This window comes from Coloeus monedula, assembly GCF_965178545.1.
Source record: "Coloeus monedula genome assembly, chromosome: 4".
Lineage (NCBI taxonomy): Eukaryota > Metazoa > Chordata > Aves > Passeriformes > Corvidae > Coloeus > Coloeus monedula.
The window spans coordinates 41,353,618-41,373,190 of NC_138784.1; the positions used below are offsets into that span (position 1 = coordinate 41,353,618).

At 37.6% G+C, this 19,573-nt stretch overlaps 1 protein-coding gene across 1 annotated transcript in view; it reads right to left on the minus strand.

Annotated features, from left to right (window-relative positions):
* Window positions 1–1,675: 1,675 nt before the first annotated feature.
* Window positions 1,676–19,573, minus strand: part of FRS2 (fibroblast growth factor receptor substrate 2) — a 49,848-nt gene continuing 31,950 nt past the window's right edge. Inside the window, exons 3-7 of the mRNA XM_082280774.1 lie at window positions 17,819–17,910; window positions 15,782–15,968; window positions 12,622–12,780; window positions 11,641–11,804; window positions 1,676–9,299 (exon numbers count right to left, since the gene is read on the minus strand). Of these exons, the coding sequence (XP_082136900.1) occupies window positions 8,349–9,299; window positions 11,641–11,804; window positions 12,622–12,780; window positions 15,782–15,968; window positions 17,819–17,884 (1,527 nt within the window). The 5' untranslated portion in view covers window positions 17,885–17,910 and the 3' untranslated portion in view covers window positions 1,676–8,348. The remainder of the gene's footprint in view (window positions 9,300–11,640; window positions 11,805–12,621; window positions 12,781–15,781; window positions 15,969–17,818; window positions 17,911–19,573) is intronic.

Consider the following 19,573-nt stretch of genomic DNA (forward strand, 5'->3'; position numbering starts at 1 on the left):
TGCGCGGCCCCGGGCTGGGTTCTGTGAATTGGAGACCTGCGGGGGAGAAATTCCTTACGGGGGTGCAGACGCACTGGAACAGGTTGCCCCAAGAAAGCGTGGGTGCCCCATTCCTGTCAGTGTCCAAGACCAGCGTGGATGGGGCTCTGAGCAACCCGGTCTAGTGGAAGGTGCCCCTGCCCATGGCAGGGGGTTTGGAGCTAAGTGACTTTTAAGGCCCCTTCCAACTCAAACTATTTTATGGTTTTGCGGTTCTGTGATATGCCTGGAGGTCAATTCTCAGACAGGTCAAAAGCATTTTTAGTTACTGCTTCTGGCCTCCAGTGCGCTTGACAGACCATCCCAGATGGCTGCTCATAGACCACGTCTGCAGTTAAATGCAGTGAACAGGAGCACAAACTACTCAGTACATTTTGCATTTCAGTACAGAAAAATGGGTAACTATGCCCCTGGTAATTTTGCCAGTGTGAGACAACACCCAAACCCTGCTTTGTCACAGCTTTTCCTCTACACAAAAAGCCCGTTACCTGGTCATATATAAAGAAAAGAGGACCAAAACATGTATTATTTTGTATGACTCATCCTCAAGAATTAATTCCAGCTGGTATCCCTCTTCTTGCTGCCAGATATTAAATTCTTGGGATATATGCAAAGTTGTTTGTTCTAGATTTAAATTGGCCTAAGACAGAAATCCATTCCAATAGCGACAGCAAAAAAAAAATCACTAAAACTCTGCCAACTACCTGTATTGCTAATTTTAAGTATCTCAATACTTAAAATTATGTGTTAGTATTATTTCTTGAGTAGATTAGGCTTTTTGTTCTATTTTCTTCACAGTTAGATACACTTCCTTCCACAACCCTGTTCCAAAAACTAGACTACTGATTTAATTTAAATATCTTTAGTTTTCCTCATAGTTATGCAGAAAACTATCTAAGTTTTGTCTAGGGCAAATAATCCAACTAAAACAATGTAAACAGCTTGTCTTTCAGAATCACAGCATTCATAAAGATTTGCACTGAGGTAATAATTCATTTTAATTCACATTTGCTGCTACTGTGGTGAGCTGGGAGAAAAAGGATTTTAAAGTGCCTCAGACTTATCCAAGTTAATGGCCTTTGAAAGATCCAATGCCCACAGCAAAACTACAGCAAATTAGTCGATTTGGTTTAAGGGGCTTTTGGCCACTGCTAGGCTATGATTTATAATGTGTAAAAAGTAGTGACACCAGAGTAGGAAGAACGCAGCAGCAGGGCTGGTTCTGGGCTCCTTCCTCTCTCAGCTGTGCAGTGCCCTCACCTCTGTTGTGCCAAGAGCCATTTCTCAAGTTGCACTGTATGTGAAGGGAAAAAGTGCCTTATTTAAAAAATCTCATTTAAAAAAAATCTCAATCTACATGCATGACAAAGATATGACAGAAAACCAGCAGAAATGAAACAAAATCTTGGAGACGAATTTACAGACTTCAGATCACCACGATCAGTTTGGGGGGAGTTTTTTTACTGTTGAGCAATGAGCTAAAGGAAAGCAAAAAAGATTATACAAACAAAACACAACACAGTGACACTAACACTGCAAACTACTGAAGTAATCCACAGACAACTTTTAATGTAAAATCAATAGTTTATTGCCATGCTACAATTTTTTTTTTTTTTTTCCAAATGAAGTTGGCACTGGTAAGGGGAAAAATGTTGTCATAATACATAACACATTTTTTTTTTTTAAATGCACATTTGGTAAGCTTTCTCAATAATGACAGCTTAAAAGAAGTGAAATTATTTTTTTAAGATTAATGTGGAATGGCATAAAAATACACTCTTTCTGCATAGTATAAGAAATATGGAATGTTTGTAAAAACAAATTCACTGAACAGGGAAAATTACTTGAAATTTTATAAACAATTTGGCAATGGTACTCCCACTGTTTAGACTTTTTTTATATAAAAGAAATAAAAATCTAGAAAGCTACCTTTATACAAAGTTGCTATATTTATGCCTTTAAGTAGGAAAAACATTTTATAATGCAAATTAGGACATACAATAATCTTACAATATGATACAATGTAATGACAAGAAAGGAACATACAACATAAGATTTTGGCCTTTGTAGAAATGTCTATTTCTGCATTTAATAAATGCATTTGTGGCACACTGGTGACTATTTTATCACTACTACCAGTCAGCTTTGACGCTAGCGCGGTGCGCAGCTGGCCTGCAGTTTGGCTGGACACACACTGCTTTCCAGGAGACCAAAGGTGATGCTGCAATGAAGTGAGATGTGGCAAAGGCAATGTGCCTGCTGGTCGAGCCATCTGGACTGTGGGACACCATATAACACTCTTTCCTCTCATACCAGAGTATTTCTCATACATTCAGTTATTAAGTACCAAAGTCTTACAAGTGAGAACATCTGTGTTCGCAATTTGGCAAAGTTTCAAAATACAACGTTAGTACCAAATATATAATATATTATATATAAAATGTGGGTGTATGATATACACACATATTCCAATGCAAAAAAACTGCATTATTATGGAGTTAAATTCGCTGACATCCATTCCTAAATAACATGACCATTAAAAAACAGGTGTAATCCTGATCTTTCACACATTTTAGAATCACTTCCTCTTTCATACACAATAGTTAAAGCAATATATATGCAAGTATGGCTAAGAAATCAAAATTCCCATAATTATCTGAACTCTGACCACAACAAATAGGATTTTTCAGTACATGTAATTAAATATATTTATATTTTTACATCTCTTTAGACCATTCCTGAAGAACTTGATCAACCAGGTCCTCTGGTGTAACAGAGCTGTTACGTCAGCAAAACTTATCTTGCAGGAGCTCATCCAGTGGCCCTTGAAGTCAACATGAATCATGTGATCGGCTTCAAAGGACACTGCATGCAGACCGAACAAGCTCTGAAAGGGTCACCCTGCTAACAAGGAAGACTTCCTGATGACATCAAAGCTCCTTGTCAGACTTCCTTTCCTACTGCCAAAGGGAAGGACCAGAGCAAAGGATACCTGGACTCTGGGCTCTCTGGGTCACTCAGCAGGTGGTGTTTGGAACAGCCATACACAGCACAACCCCAGCACAAGGGATTGGCAGGGTGAGCTTCAGGGCACCTTTTATACTAAGGCTTCTCTTGGAAAGCAGAGGAGCTGCTTCCCCCACGCTCCTCACTTGGCAATTCGGTCACTACAGGTCTCAGACTGGAGCTCTGGCTGGGACCTCAAGGCATTTAGTACTTTGCAGACACAGAGGAAGACGGTCCCTGTTCTGAAGGGCTGGAGCCTCTTTTTTTAATCGTAGTTTTTACATTTTTTCCTTTGTATATACACATATCTGCAACATAAAATAGCATTACACCGAAGAAACGGATATAGCAGAAAACACTGTCACAATATATGTATATTGCCACACTAAAGAATTACTAAAACTGCAAGAAAAATTTCAAAAATGCCCTTCATTATATATAAAAATATAGAAATGTCCAACACTTGTTTCATCAACCTTATTTCTCATGTTCTATTTCTATCTGTACACCTACATACTTCCAAACAAAATACTGCGTTAATCTGGAGTAAACACCGTGTTAGGAAAATATCCTCATAAGACATCTGATAGACTTAGTCACATACCTTACAGCACAGTACAAGAAATAATGTAGACATGGTCAGAGTTGCAGACGCTAAGTTGCTCCTTTTTTTCCTTCTGATTCACTTATCTTGTCCAAAAGAGGAAGTAATTCCTATAGATTGCGAAAGAACCTCCATATGACCTCCTTTTTCATACGCTTTGTAAGAAGGACATCAGCAAACCTGACTCCATCTTAACGCAGTTTTTTGTGGTGGAATTTCTTCTGGATTTTTTTTTTCTTGGAGTGTATATGAATTAAAAATAAAGATATAATAAATGAACTTAGGTTTATATTAAGTAAATACTGTCAAATATAAATGCCTGAATTGCTACCTCAAAGAAGAGATGGGAAAGATCATATCATTAAATTCCAAAAATACCTAACTCTATCTATCACGATGAAGGACCAAACTCCTTTAGGGGAAATAGGAGAATTTCAGCTTTAAGTCCACTACTAGTTCCTATTCCATTAGTTTCATCTTATTTGCAGCCATTAAATAAATTAGTACAGTGCAGAAATGGAATTTCACCATTGATCTCACCTTACATGAAGCGAGGAATACTGCTTAGGAATAGACGTCCAAATCAGATACATCATTATATGCTCAAAATAGTAACTGACATTAATCAGAATTTCCATTTTTACTTCACCAACAACGAATAAGAACAATCTGCTTTCTCCTGAATCTCTCTCATTGAGAAGTGGTTAAATATAAAACAAAAACAAGAATAGCCAGATTTTGAGCCAATACACAGTGTTATAAAACCAGCAAAATCAGCTGCTGGTCTGTCACCTATAAAAAGCAGCCCTGTTTTGACATTGGTTTGGACTTTGTACAGTTTACACATTTCCATGATCCTTTTTACACCCAAGCCCTAGTCAGGGGTGCAAACACACAAAAATATCCAAACATTGAGGGGGGGAGGGAGGGGGGGAGAACATGTTATCAATTCTTTATATGAAATTTCTACTTCAACACTTATATTTTCTATAAGAACTCTGAAGACTTTAATAGGAATAGTGCTTCAATGCACACCACCAGATTCAACCCCCTGTCACATGCAAAACATACTTATTGGGGGAAACAATAACATATTCTAATGACTATCAAGGTTTTCAGAATGGTCTTTATCAATATTGTTTTAGGAAGTCAGCAAAAACACCACAAAATTTAAAACAATTGGTCCTCCTTCTGACATAATTTTGAGGAAAAGATTCTTTTCCTGATATAACAATGGAATAAATTCTCACTCCCTGTATTCTAGCACAATCTTTATTATGTACTTTTGGTCACTTTTTTGTGTCCTTTAACAACTCAGTTTCCTTGTTTAAAAAATACGGTAATGTATGTCTTTCCCAAATCATTGCACTAAAGGAATACCTACAGTTGAAGGTTTCCCCTTGTCAAATGTGTTTGAAGGGCAGCAACTGACTGCACGTTACAGATGAAAAGTAGAATTGATGGAGATGCTACCATTTTTACAGGACCTAGTTTATGTAAACTTAACATGCCACATTTACTAAAGAAAATGGTTACATATTTCTAGTTTCTCTGTCTATACACCTGTGGCCCCAAAATAAATATGATCTAAATACCATGGAGAGATTTCAGCTGAAAACTGAATCCTAGATTACAGACACTAAATCTAACATCACAGCCTTTAAAAGAGACTGAATTGAAAAAATATTTACCAAGTCTCAAAGGGTAAAGTGCATTGCAACTGCATCTACTTCAAGGGGCAGAAAATAAGGAATGCTAAAGATGAGTCATGTGAGTGACAGGGACTACCCAGGATGTTTGCAGCGTACACAAAACGAGAAAGCATTATCCCACCTGTAAAACATAACAGGTTAAAAAAGTAGTCCTGGAAAATATGTCAGACTTGTTAATATAATTAAGGCTACAGACAGTTGAAATTTCAGTATGTTCTCAACTTTGGGGACCAGAGCTAAGAAAACATTGTGAAACTTGCAACAATGTGTAAAAATTGCTCAGACCATTCTTTTTATCTGAGACTATTCAGAATAAATGCATAGGACAGTGCACTGGAACTAAGGAGGGATATGGCTGGTTGCTGAAATTTCACCAGGTCATTTATGATCTACACAAAGCCTCTGCTTCCCTATTTAGCAGTTAAGAATATTATTACGTCCCTGCCTCACAGATGTGTTTTAAGGGTCCAGTTAATTAGTCCCAACTATACAGATGAGGACCATATATTTCTAAGCAACTAGCTAGATCAAACACAGTTGCCTCAAAACACATGCTGAAGCATTAGTTCAGCTCACAAATTTAAGTGAGCTATATGCTGAGAAGATGAATCACATCAATATTATTAACCCAGTAAGTATTTTGCAATACATGGTAATTTCTCTTCAGTACAGACCAGGAGGCCCAAAGCATAAGGTGAGGCAATGGCAGAGATCTGAGGGAGCAGTTACAGAATCAGTAGGCTTGGAAGAGACCTCTGAGATCACTGAGTTCAACTATGACTGAACATCACCTTGTCAACCAGTCTTTCCTTAAACATTTCCAGGGAGTTTGTGACACTACCACCTCCCTGGGCAGCCCATTCCAATGCAATTTCTTGCTAACATCTACCTGGCACAGCTTAAGCCTATGTCCTCTTGTCCTGTCACTGGTTGACTGGGAGAAGAGACCAACCCCCACCTGGCTACAACCTCCTGTCAGGTAGAGATTTCAGACCTTTAAAATGCCTACATCTAGGTAGTCTTTACCTTCTTGAGTACCAAGGTCTCCCCATAAGTCAGCGAGTCTATCACAAGAATATGCAGAGGCTGACCATGAAATCATTAGTAAGGGGGTTTTTAAAAATCTCTTTTAAGTTCCTCACAATGGTCTCAATGACTGCCATCTTTTACTTCTACAAATTATGTTCTTTGTCCATCTGGTATTTCAGTACCAGTCTGTAAAGAATTATGAAAGCCAGAGTGAAAAGGCTGCCTGATACCACCTAATGGTATGGCAAGAGACATATATTTCAGGTGCTACTACTGCTGCCGCTACTAAATGAGAGAAGACCAAAGAAAAAAGTTGGAGGAACAGAAATACACACCAATTCAAAAGACAGAAAATAATTGTAGTTTGGCTTTTGTAAAACTTCAATTCAAATATTGCATAGAGACCCTTAATGCTTTTTCAGATCTCCAAATGGCTTTTCTTGCATGTTTTTCCTCACAGTTCAAGGGTTATTTTACATCATACCAGTTCACACAAGTGTCAGTTCCTTTGCAATCACAGGCTCAAGAGCAATCTCTTCTGTTGCTAGTACCAAGGTGCACCTGCAATACTGCCAGAATTCTAAGATTATTCAGAGTATTATTAAACAAAACAGAACAAAATCTTCTGAGGGTGCCTCTGGCATATTCAATAAACAACATTCTACCTGGATGTACCTGTTACACTGAGCAGCCATTACTGTAACCAAATTCACCAACTGCAAAAGGAAAACAAGTATGCTCATAGATAATACTACCTTCAGATAATTTACTACCTATCTTTCTAAATTAAAGTATACTATCACCTATGGATGCACATTGCTAGAACGTACAACTTTCTATAAAGAACTATCAAGTCCAGTACCCTGCCTCCCGTGTAACCTGTGTTTGATGCTTTAGAGGAAGACAATAACTGCATAAAAAAATCTTTCCAGTTGTGCAATAATGCATGCTGCTGGAGAGCTGGGATATTTCTGTCAGGCATAAAAAAGTAGAACACTGGACAAAGACAACCATTTGACCTTCAAGAGTCTTTCTTTGTCAAATGCAGAGAGTAAGACAAATACATAGATGACCCTGAACAATTAAAGCTATGTACAAAATTTTGACTTTTAAACAAGACATTATGGAACAAATAAAAAGGAAACACACAAATGCAAAGAAAGGAAGGCACACTGAACTAAGAAATTACAAGAGAGCCTTAATTCATACAGCCCACCTGTGAATTCCTTCACAAAAACCCCAAAATTCTGATGAGATTAAAATTTTGTCAGATTTCAGAGGGAATCTGATAGGTCACTTGGAATTCTATTCCACTGGAAGGAGCTTAAGGCTGGTTTTTGATGTGTTTATAGCTCTGATCAACAGCAATGTGACCTCTCAAATATCACACAAGTTAAGGAAACTGTCAGGAATTAGAGGCCTTCTTGCCCACAGACAAAAAAGGTATGGTGTTTATATTCCTTGAGATGAACCAATATATCTTGTGTATGTCAAACTGAGTGAATTAACGCATTACATACGTTTCATTCTGGAGGAACCACTTCAATGAGGAATGAACGTCAGATATGTATATTGAAAGATTAGGTTTACCTGCTAATAATGCACATATCAAGAGGCTTTAAAAAGTGTTATAAATGCCATTAATGAGTATAGGCACCAGACCAGAATATTTATAAATTCAAAACTGGCATGTCACTCAGACTCTAATCAATTAAAGAGGCACTGTGAAAGGTGGTGATGCTGCTATGCAGTAATTACTTCTACTGTAGAATGAAATAGTGTTACCTAAAATGAATACTTGCTCTACATTAATTCCCTTTAGTTAGACAAGTACATGAAGTATGCAGAAAAAGTTCTATTAGTCTATAAAAGGCGTTAGTGTTAAGAAATGCAAAGTACTCGCATCTTCAATTTTAGAAACTTCACAAAAGGTGCAAATGATTCAATGCTCCCCAGGCTCACATAGGCAGGTCAGTACTGTTATGTCTAGTTTTCCTAGAAGTACCATCATCTCGGGGCAGTGCTTTTTGCAAGCTTGACATAGCAGCAGTTCTTTCAATGTCTATCACAGCATACAGCTCTGTGCGCCTGGTTGGAGTTTGCGGAAGTGGAGTGGTGGGGGTTTTTGGAGTCTGAGGGTTGTCAGAGTCACTGCCACCTTCCAAGTCAACCTGTATATAGTTGAGCTGCCTGTGTTCTAAACTTGGACGCCTAATGTCAAAGTTGAAGACTGTTGGGGTACAGTCCCGACGTCGTGGAAATTCTACTTTATGAGCACTTGCTGGTACTGTTACATTCTCTGTATTGACATAGTTATGCATTAGATCTAGGTTATTGTGGTAGCCATTCAGAGACGGGGTCTTTGGTCCTAAACTGTCATCTTCATCTCTGCTCAGCTTGCGGGCTTCCCAAACAGGAGGCAAGGATGGCAAGTTCTCGTAGTTCAGCAGCGCAGTTCTCCTCTGAGCAGAGTTGTTAATATTCTGGGTGTCTGAGGTACTGGTTGATGTCAAGCGACCTCTCCTGACCCCTGAGGCACTAGGGATTGATAACCTATTTATATTTTCATACACCAATTTGTTACCAGATGGTGTCTCTCTACGTTCATCACTGTCGTACCCAGTGTCCCATTCAGTGTTGTTTGTGCTGCTGCCGCTAACTTGATCTCTCCCAAGTTGTTCCAGTTTCTCTCTTTCCATTAACTGCCTTTGAACAGGTGTTGGTCCTAAAACAAACTTCACTCCTTCAGGCTCCAGGAGAACCTGAGCATCTCTGTCATCAGTACACATCTGATCTTCTTTCACTTTAGTTGTTTCAGTGTTTGAAAGCTTTGATTCCAGTGGCACATGCACACTTGATCGATTTTTTCTTTCCTCTTGTACTCCAGTAGTGTTTACGTAAGTGTGCACCTAAAAGGGAAAGAAAAAAGAGGAAATTCAAACACTGCTGTGCCCTTCCCTCCCCTCCTTCCATATTTATTAGCTTCTTAACTCCCCACTTTTCTAATCAAAATACCTGAAAAGAAAAACTTGTGATGGCAGGTGTTTAACAGCAAAAGTCACCTCTTGCATTTTGCTGAACTGTAGTCAGTTTTAGGTTTTTTCCTGAAATTTTGTTATTACACATTAATGTTTCTCTAACAAAAAACCAGAATTTATATCTTACACTGATAATTATTTTTATTTGATGTTTTATCTCAGTTGTGCTCTAGTTCTAGCTTTTCAGGGTCTATTATAGCTTGGCTCTGATCAAGGCAACCTTGGGTTTCTCCGACTTAGCTCATTACTTTACCTGGGAGAGCAATGAGAGCTCTACTTTGCTGTGCCTTACCAGTGACCAGCAATTACTTTGGCTAAGTTTATGTTCATAACTTCCACACTGCAAAGGAAATCTACTGTTCATAAAAGGGGAAATAAAAAAAAAAACTTCAACCAAAAAGAAAACCACAGAGACCTAAGACAACCGTCGGGCTCTTGCCTTGTGTACTACTCCAGCAACAAAAATAGAGTTTATGTCTATGGGAAGAACTGTCCATTCTTTCTTCAAGAGCCAACAGGAACTCCTAAAAACAGGAACTCAAGTAGAAAAATATACAATGCCATATGAAGTGTGGCACTCAGAATTAAAAAGAAGCAGGCCTTGGCACCATATAAGAACGGCAGAAATACTTTCCTAGGTTATCCCTCCAATTTCCACAGTGGATCAATACAAGGCTGAATGGGAAAGACTGTATTCCTTCTCTAAATTTTAATTCTCTGTATGGATACCCAAACAGCAAAAGTAGTATTTTACAGCAGCAGTCATGTAGCTTGGCCAACCTCTCTGTCAAGCTCTGCAAGCTGGAGTGTCATTTACCAGATCACTTGACTCCTACACGGATTTTTTTAAACTCATTTACTATTCAGTAACTCCAACAAGAATACCTGAGCTCTTCTGTGAGGGCTCCTAACAAATCCTTTCCCACAAGACAGTTCACTGCAGTCTGCTCTGGTTACCAACACTGTTTCTTGTCACACATGAAAGTCTTCTTAAACCACATTACATTATAAAACTTGACTATCATTTTCATCAGCAACCTGAATGATGAGAGAACATACCCTGAAAGCTTTCAGTCTATCCAGACTGGTAGGGTTTTCACTGAGAGGGATCTCAGTGGCCTGGAGAACCAACCTCATAGAAACCTTACCAAGTTCAGCCACAGCAAATACAAAGTCCAGTGCTTGGTATGAAACAGCATGTACAGTACAGGCTAGACACCAACTGATTGAAAACAGCTTTGCAGCAAAACTTCAGGGGTCCAGGTAAGTTGAACATGAGTGAGCAGTGTGCTCTTGCAGCAATGAAAACCAAACATGCACTGGTTTGTGTTAGATATAGCACAGCCAGTAAGTTAAGGAAAGTTACTGTTATCATCAATTCAGCTCTCATGAGCCTGAATCTGAGCTCCCCAGTACAAGACAGACATCACCATACTGAGGCAAGTCCAGAGGAGGGCCAAGACTAGAGAGGAGCTGGAGCATGTGACATACAAGGAGATGCTGAGGACACCATCCTTGTTCCATTTTAAGAGAAGGAGGAGGATCCACCTAATAGCTGTTTTACTACTACCTAACAGATAAAGCAAAGACAGAGCCAGACCCTTTGTGGAGATGTTCAGCAAAAGGCTAAGGGACAGATGACACCAGCTGTAACAGGCAAAAATCTGATTACATATTAGGGAGAAATGATTTCACAACAAAGGTGGTGAAACACTGAAACACATGGCTCAGATATCGTGGAGTCCCCTTGACTGTAGTATTCAAAACATGACCAGGACAAGGCTCTGTGCTACTCTCTAATTTAGAACTTTGATCTAGAGGACTAGAGGTCCCTTCTAGCCTAAATTATTCCATGATTTCTATTTGGCAAATAGAAGACTTACATACAAAAAAGGTTTTTGACCAGGATCTCTCATTATAACATACAATTACTCATGTTTAAAAATAATTACTGAAATTTTTGAAAAGAGTATTATGCAAACACACACATTCTTTATCTTTATTTGTATATAAATATGAATTCCTCGTCAAGCCATTCTAGCAAGTATCATTTTAAAGAGGCAAGGCAAACACTTTTCCGAGGTAGTTAAAATATTGTAGGAATACATTACACCTGATACTGAAAAACACAGGTGAAAGCCTACAGAACAATCATTAGAAAAATCTGAAGTAATGTATAACCTAAGCTGTATGAAGGGAAAAAAACACCCACTTGCTCCTCTGCTACAAGTAAAGGATGTGTTGATTCTTCACCGACAGAGGGGAGGCGTGCGCTGCCGACAGAAGGATGTCTGCTGGAAGGGTGTGATGAAGCATCTCCAAAAGATGGGTATCTGGGATAGCCATTAGGTAAACTTTGTGCATTGAACCCAGGAGCTGATTCAATTAGAAAACAAGCAAAACCATATTAAAATAGAACATTTTACTGTATATGAATAAGACACCTTATATCTTAAGTTTAAGTTTCAAAAGAGAAAGTAAAATATGTAAAACAGTATTAAATATTCACAAAGCTCAATTTTGCTCAGAGGAAGGAAATGGAAAACAGAACAGCATCCCGGTACTTACTGGAACACATTTCTGAAGCAACCACTAAAACCTAGGTGTATTACACACCCAGTAAACTCCCTATGCAACTTCTCCTTCTACAATTAGCATCTCTCCCCAGCAAACAGAGACTCATTTACGTAAGCTTCCATTTCTCTGAGATCATCAATAAACTGGAATTCCTACTTTCAAATATCAAGCCATCTGAGATTTCAAAAATACCAGAAGATTTTAGGTAAATACTTCACTCACCCATCCATCTACTCAGAGCAAAAGAAAGATTCCAAAGGCACTGCACGTGTGATTTTAGCAGTACCTTTTTTTCCCCCTAATAAAAAGTTTGAAACATTGCCCAACATTAACATTTCTCTGAAATGCTACAGGTAAAGCATGCTGATGTATCATAGTGCAATTCAATAGGTGGATTCATAAGTGTTCTTATGCAACAAATAAGGTCCCAAAACTTATTTCTTAAAGATAATCCTCAGCAAGTACCTCAAGAGAATGCATTACTAGTAATTAGCCTCTTAGCTTTAAATTAGCTTTCTTTTTAATTACTTAAAGATTAAATTCAAATCAAATGCTATTTTCAGCTAAGTACCACATTACATTCAGGTATGTCATCTGACAGTAGAACTATACTTACTGGTAGGTGTTCGAGGGGTTCTTGGTACTTCCAACTCAGTTTGATGATTATTCCTTTCTACTACTGGTTCTTCTACCACATTTATGCTATTATTCTGCATTATCTCTTGTAACATGTTAAATAGCTCTTCTGCCCGGGCACACTTAAAGGCAAAGATTCCTATAAATACACCAAAAGAAAAAAATCAAAATCCTAGAACTCAGAAATATGCCTTACAATATATGTAACTTTCAAGAAATAGAACTGGAATCCACATAATGAATACCTGTTAAAGAAGCAAAAGTGTTATGAAATTTTTAATTGCACCAAAACAGACAAAATTACTGTGACAACCTTTAGAGTGGTTATCTAATAGAAGAATAAGGTTCCCATGCACCAAAAGTTAAATTAGAACAGAAAACTGATTCAGTTAGGAGCAAAACTAAGTTTTGAGTGCTAAATGAGGGGGGAAAAAAACCAGCAAGATTTTTTTTTTCTTTTTTTTTTAAAGCTGATTAAAACGATACCTGTTAAATAAATATGTATTTAAAAAACATTAAATGAAACTATTGTGCTGCTACAAAGTCATATTTCCTAAATCAGATTTCTATTAAACTACCATAAAAATAAGATACCTGCACAACAGAAAAGGATTTAAACACTGGGTAAAAGTTTAGTTTCTTTAAGAAGACTAAAATGAAAAGCTAGTAAGACAAACTGTGTGAAACGGACAGTAACAAACTAATTGTTTTAGGCTAAAGGATAGACACAGAACACAAAGTTAGCAGCAATACCATGTATTTTGTGTGTGTATTGTGCCACTTTGCCTTTGAACAGCAGGGAGTGTCCCAACTTACCCTCACCAGCAAAGTCGCAGCTTTGGATTATTCTTCCATTGAAAGCATGAAGTTAAAGTTGACACGCTTGTTAAACGTGGGCGCAGGTACTCATTTTTTAAAGCGACTATTACAATCTAAAAACACTCTTTACTGAAAACTACCTACCTATATAGCTGCTTCTCTAAGTGCAGTCATGTGAATATGCTGGCACTCACTATCATCATATATTTATTTAGGGATGCAGAGCTGTGATAGATCAGAACCACCTTCACACAGCCCCAGCTGGGAATACACCGAATGGGCTACGAGGAATGATACTCAGCTATTAATATGCAGCTACTGCACTGAGTAAGCTTCATGTTTGCAACACTGCAGCTACAGTGCTTCTACTACTATATGTCCCTAATCCAGCCAAGTACAATAGCCCATGTTTAGTATTTTGTATATTTCTGAACATTTGCCTGGATATTTAAATCTTAACGGACAAAAACCAGAATTTTAAAAAAATCTAGGTTCACAAATTTTAAAAAGTTCCCAGTAGGTTTCTGGGAAATTCAGCCACCTTTAAATACATTCATATTAAATACAATGTGATCTGTCACACAACTGGTGACATACCAACTTTTCCAGGTTTCATATCCTGAATTATCTGTTAGATGTGCTCCCAAAACATGTCTTCAAGGTTTTTAATGCCTAGCACAAACTCAATGTTTCACCATAATTGCTTCACACAACTTATCAATAGAAATAACTGAATTTTAAAGAAAAAAAAACAGAAACAAGAATACTGACTAATGTAAGAAGCTGCTGGACAGTATTCAGGGAATTCTCAAATGAGAAACTTCTTGGTCATTCCATGAAGTGAAGTTTTGCAACTGCGCCCACAAAACCCACTGCAGGTCTCAGGAACAATGTTCCATTGCAAAAGGGCAGGAGAGAACATTTTCTGCCACATTTCTTTTTTCTCAATATTCACAGTATTTTAGTATTACATAAGGAAGGCAAGAAACAAAAGAGGGAAGAAAGGGTTGCTGCTTACACAGCCTGCTTAATCTTGTTTATAAAAAGAAAAAAAGAAAAATTAGAAGGAAAGCAGAGAAGTCAATTAGACTTGGTGTAAGATTTTGCAGACTTGCTAATAGACTGTAGAGAAGAACCTTCAGATTAGTATTTTCAATTAAATGTTATTAGTATCTGTTTTCAATGTTCAGATGAAGCAGTCAATTAAACCTGCAAAACCCATTAAAGTGATTATCTTCAAAACCAAGTTTATTACTTTAAGAGTTATGAAGATTTCTTTTAATATGGAGTATACTTCATTGTTTGAAAATATCTCCATTTCTCATTAGGAGATGAACTGATGCCTTTTAAACTCTCATTAAAAAAAACTTGTCTTCCTTTACCTCTGCTTGGACAATGAGTATTGACTAGGTTTATTTATGATCAAGTTCTTCCATCTTTCTGATTTTTTACCAGTGAAATTAAAAAAACAAAACCCGAAATTCCTCAGTGTCTAAAATTATTGATAAGAACACCAGTAAATGCTAAAAATCCAGAAAAACATTGGAACTTAATTTCACAACATATGAATGCATAAGAATTCCAACTACACACGGCTATCTCACGGTAGGAAGATGCAAAACCAGGCTGAGAGCTCAACTGAAACAGCTGTTCCCTTGGGGACTTCTCTAGGGAAGAGAGAAACACCTGACTGAATCTTCTCAGGTGGAGCCAACCTTGGCCAAGGCAGGCATGGTCTGGGTACTGGAAAGGTAACCATCTTTTTCCAGTGAAAGCCATACAAAAAAATAACTGAGCATAACTGAAGTATACACACTTCATAAAAAAACATATCAAAATTTGAGAATTATGTCATTGATATTAGTGAAAATAGTATTTGCTTTAGGAAGAGGATGACACAGAAGTTTATTACTGGAGACAATAATAAGGAGGGGACATCCAGTTCATGCTCCTGTCTTTTAAAATCTTAAAAATAGAGAACTCTTTGAATTCTGAGGAGATTCCTCCACAGTTTTAGATTCTACTGCCTCCCCCCTAAGTCAAGTCAACCTTTGAGGCCGGAGAATTTCCCTGTCAAATCCACCTCCTAAGTTGACCAAAAGAATACTCACATAGAAGCTTGAAGTCCTCTAGACCTACAATGCCAAAAACTATGTGCAACTCAAATCCTCAGAAGACCATTCTTCATAAGGTAATTTTTTTCCAGAAACCACATTCACATATAGAACTGTAGCCTGTATAACTCTTGTCAAAGGACTGGCAAATATCTTCCGACATCAAATAAATTTCCACAAAGCTTTATATACAACATTTGCACATACCTTGTCCAGTTTGACACCTTCGACCACTTTCAAAAGAGAAAAGATTTGAGTCATAGCCATAGCGACGGAGACAGAGGTAGTGCCATTTTACAGAGTCCCTTTTACGGGTGTACAAAATTAGTTCTGTATCTGTAAGTTCCATTATGCCAGAACCCAGTTCATTACCATCATCATCCACATTAATAACCTATAAAAAAGAAATTAAAAAGCATTAGGTAATTACTCTATTGAGAAACACCACCACATTTAATAATGTTAATGCCTGACTGGTAGACTCCATCTGCACTGTCGTATTAGTTACAATCCTTGAAGTCAACATTTAAAAAAAAGAAAAAAAGAACTCAACAAACTAGTTTCTTTGCTACCTTAACCCAGGATTTTAAAAATTAAAGTTATACTTATTTAAAAACAATACAAATGAGACTGCCTAACATTAGCGTAAAATCTGATGAGAAATTTAAAGTAGAAGAGATTTGTAAGCTAAATATTTTTTTTAACTGGCTTTATGTACATATTCTAGTATTCCCACATGGATAAGGCATACCTCAGATAATGGAATATTTCAAAACCCCATTTCTAAAAAAAAATAATATTTGCTTTGTCATATAACCCCACTTACAGTTGTGAAAAGGAATGAGAAAGAGTAAGTGGCTCCAAGATAAAGTTTCCTTCACATACACGTGCAGCCTTGCACTGTGCTGAATCACCTGACAGTTTTAGATATTTTGCTGCCTTTTTAAAGTCAACAAATAATTCAAATACCTTATAGTTATCTTGTGTGAAAAGATGCATATAAAGCTAAACTCTTGTTCTTTTTGCTTTTAAGCCTGTTTTGAGGTCATCTGCATCCTTTACAGAATTTGGACAATATATACTTCCTCCCTATTTTACCTTACAATGCTGCTTTTAGTGGGATTCTTTCTTAATCAACAAAAAAGCTACCAAAAAAAAATCCCTATGGAATTAATGTTAAACTTTAAAGAAACATTTTCAACTTGAAATCTAGTCAATTGAAAAGAAGTAGGAATAGTTTCATCTGCCCCTGAGGATTATGCCCATTTTCCTCATTTTGCAAATTGTATCTTTCATCTCTCTCCCCCTGCTGCTAAATCAGTGACCCACACAAACAATAGAAGACTTCTACATGGAGAAAAATAGGAACTAGTTACACAAAGTGATGCATAAAGAGCAAGAAAACAGAAAAATATTTTATCCTTCAGCTTTCTTAACTGATAATACTAAACATTTCCAGAAATTCCCATGGCTTTAAAGCTCGTTTCATTGTTGCCTTCAGGCAATACATCAATCATTTTTCACTATGGAAGCCTTACATTCCTTTGTCAACTTACAGATAACGGTTTGGAGCACAGAAGCAAATCTGACTTGTGTGACTATGCAAAGATATGTTTACTTACAGCCACTGACTTCAGATGCTTTATGCTTAGCAGGTTAAGCACATGAACGAGTGTTCACATGCTTATAAATTCCAGAGATATATGGGACAAAAGGCACTTAGAAGTAAAATTTCTCCATGTAAAGGACAAAAGTTTTCAAAATGTAGAGACCTTCAAGTAAAATCAGCAGTCTTAAAATTTTCCATTTCTGACCCCACATTCAGGTTCATAATCACACTTCTCCAAAAGCTATTTATTCCCTTATCCTAAGGACTCCTTCCCTAACTTGACCTTCTATAGCCTTCCAGAGGCAACACCACTTACTTGGACTCTACCAACTGAAATGGAGATTGATGAAAATCACAGGGCTTCATCTCTTTCCTGAAGATCAGAACTGTCCTAAAAAGCCTACCCTGTCTAGGGAATTCCTGTCACCACTGGTAAGAGAGGGTTTCTCAAAGGTGCAAGAGAAACCTGTAGCCACAGAGATCTGCAACTCTGCAATGCGTCAGCTGTTCAGAAATTTGCACTCTATTTTCTTTCTTTTTTTAATTTTTTTTTAAAAAAAGGTTTTTTTAAATCACAGGCCTAGTCTGCAAGAAAGCAACAAAACAGTTCACAGCACATCACACCAGTTGCATACCTTAAACTTGTTTCGGTGGTTATCTGGGACAGTTTCTTTATCTGGACAGCTACAACAGCTACCCATGACTTCTTTAGAAGACCATCTGATCTCTAAAGTGGGAAAAAAAACCCCACGCAACAAAATGATCACTTAGTTGAAGTTAAAGTAATATAAACAAAACAACCCAATGCAAATTACTCTCTGGCATACAATTCTTCATGATGAATCTTCCAGTCATATGTAATAAAAAAATCAACATAGATACTACAAATATAATAGTTAATTTAGATTTGACAGTAAGGAGTGGCAACACTGAGCTGTTAAAGTCCTGCCAATAACTCGAGGTTACTACCAAACAGACTCATTTGATTTGTCACCTTAATTCCCATGGTAACAGCTTGGGGGAAAGCAAAAGCTAAACACTTACCATGCGAGATTTTCATCTCCTAAACCAGGCTTTTACACAATGCTGCTATCAGGATTCCAGCTCCATCTGATTGAGCACTTCCCGGCCCAGAGCACAGCACTAGTGACGCCCCTAGAAGCCCTGGGCTGTAGCAGGTTACCAGGCACAGGCAACACAGAGCCCGTATGACAATCCTGAAAGGCTGCCCTGGCTTTGGCAGCTCCAGAGTGGAGGCATTCCAGGCCTGGAGGCAGCCCTGTGCTGGCAGTCATGCAGTGAGGCTCTGTGCTTCCAATTTTGAATACTTGCCATATTGCAGTGTGCATCAAACTATGTAATTGAAGTCAAGGGAAGGAAAAAAACCCACATTCAACACAAATATTTTAAAACTTGGGGTTTCTTTTATTTCTATTAAGTTCCATTTGGATTAAATTGTTTACACATTCGTTATAAAAAGCAGAATACTCAAGTAACGCTGAACAGCATGGCTAAAGTAATGAAACAAAAAAAAAATTGGTACTTTTGGTATTTTCATTTAAAGATTTTTGTGTGTATGGCAAAACTTTCACAAAACAATATGATAAAATGTGCACAGAATGAAGTCTCACAGCTTGCTGTTTCACCCTCTACCACCATGAAGAGGGGGTTAAGTCTCGTATTTCTTAAATACAAGAAAATACTTAACCCATTTACATCATCTTTTTATTGGATAAGAACTACAATTTCCACTACACAAATGAAAAATGGGGCAAAATCCTGGAAGAGAGCTGTTAGGTCAACAGGAGATATGACATTAGAAATCAAGGAGAAAGAAGACAGAATGGGTTGGTAAGTTTTCTTGACTAGAGGGGAAAAAAACTCCAATATCATCTTGAGAAAACCATGACTTGTTTTCTAGGCAGGCATTTCTATTAGCATGCAGCAGTAGTATCCATGTAGAACTTTAGTCTGCTAAGGAATAAGGTGCAAGGAATACAATGAAGAACAGCTAACTCTTCCGCTCTTTTTGATCAGAAAAGCCACTCAAAAGAGATACTCCTGCTCTAGAGACTGTATAAATCAGCCAAGAATCCCCTGCAGAGGGGACATGGCTCCAATTAATCCAGTCATAAAGAGGCAAAATACCAGACACCTCATCAAAATCATGGATTCATTTCTGGCCATAACATGAAAACATGCATTACATTGACAAAGTCTTTTCCCCAAATCAAGATAAAACTGGGGGGTTGCTTGCTTGCTTCTACTGCTGCAGAGAGAAGCTATGCTACAGACAACAATTTTTTTTTTTTTTTTTTTTTTTTTTTTTTTTTTTTTTTGCATAGTGAAGTTCTTAAATTTTTTTTTGTAGTAGTAGTAGTAGTTGTTCT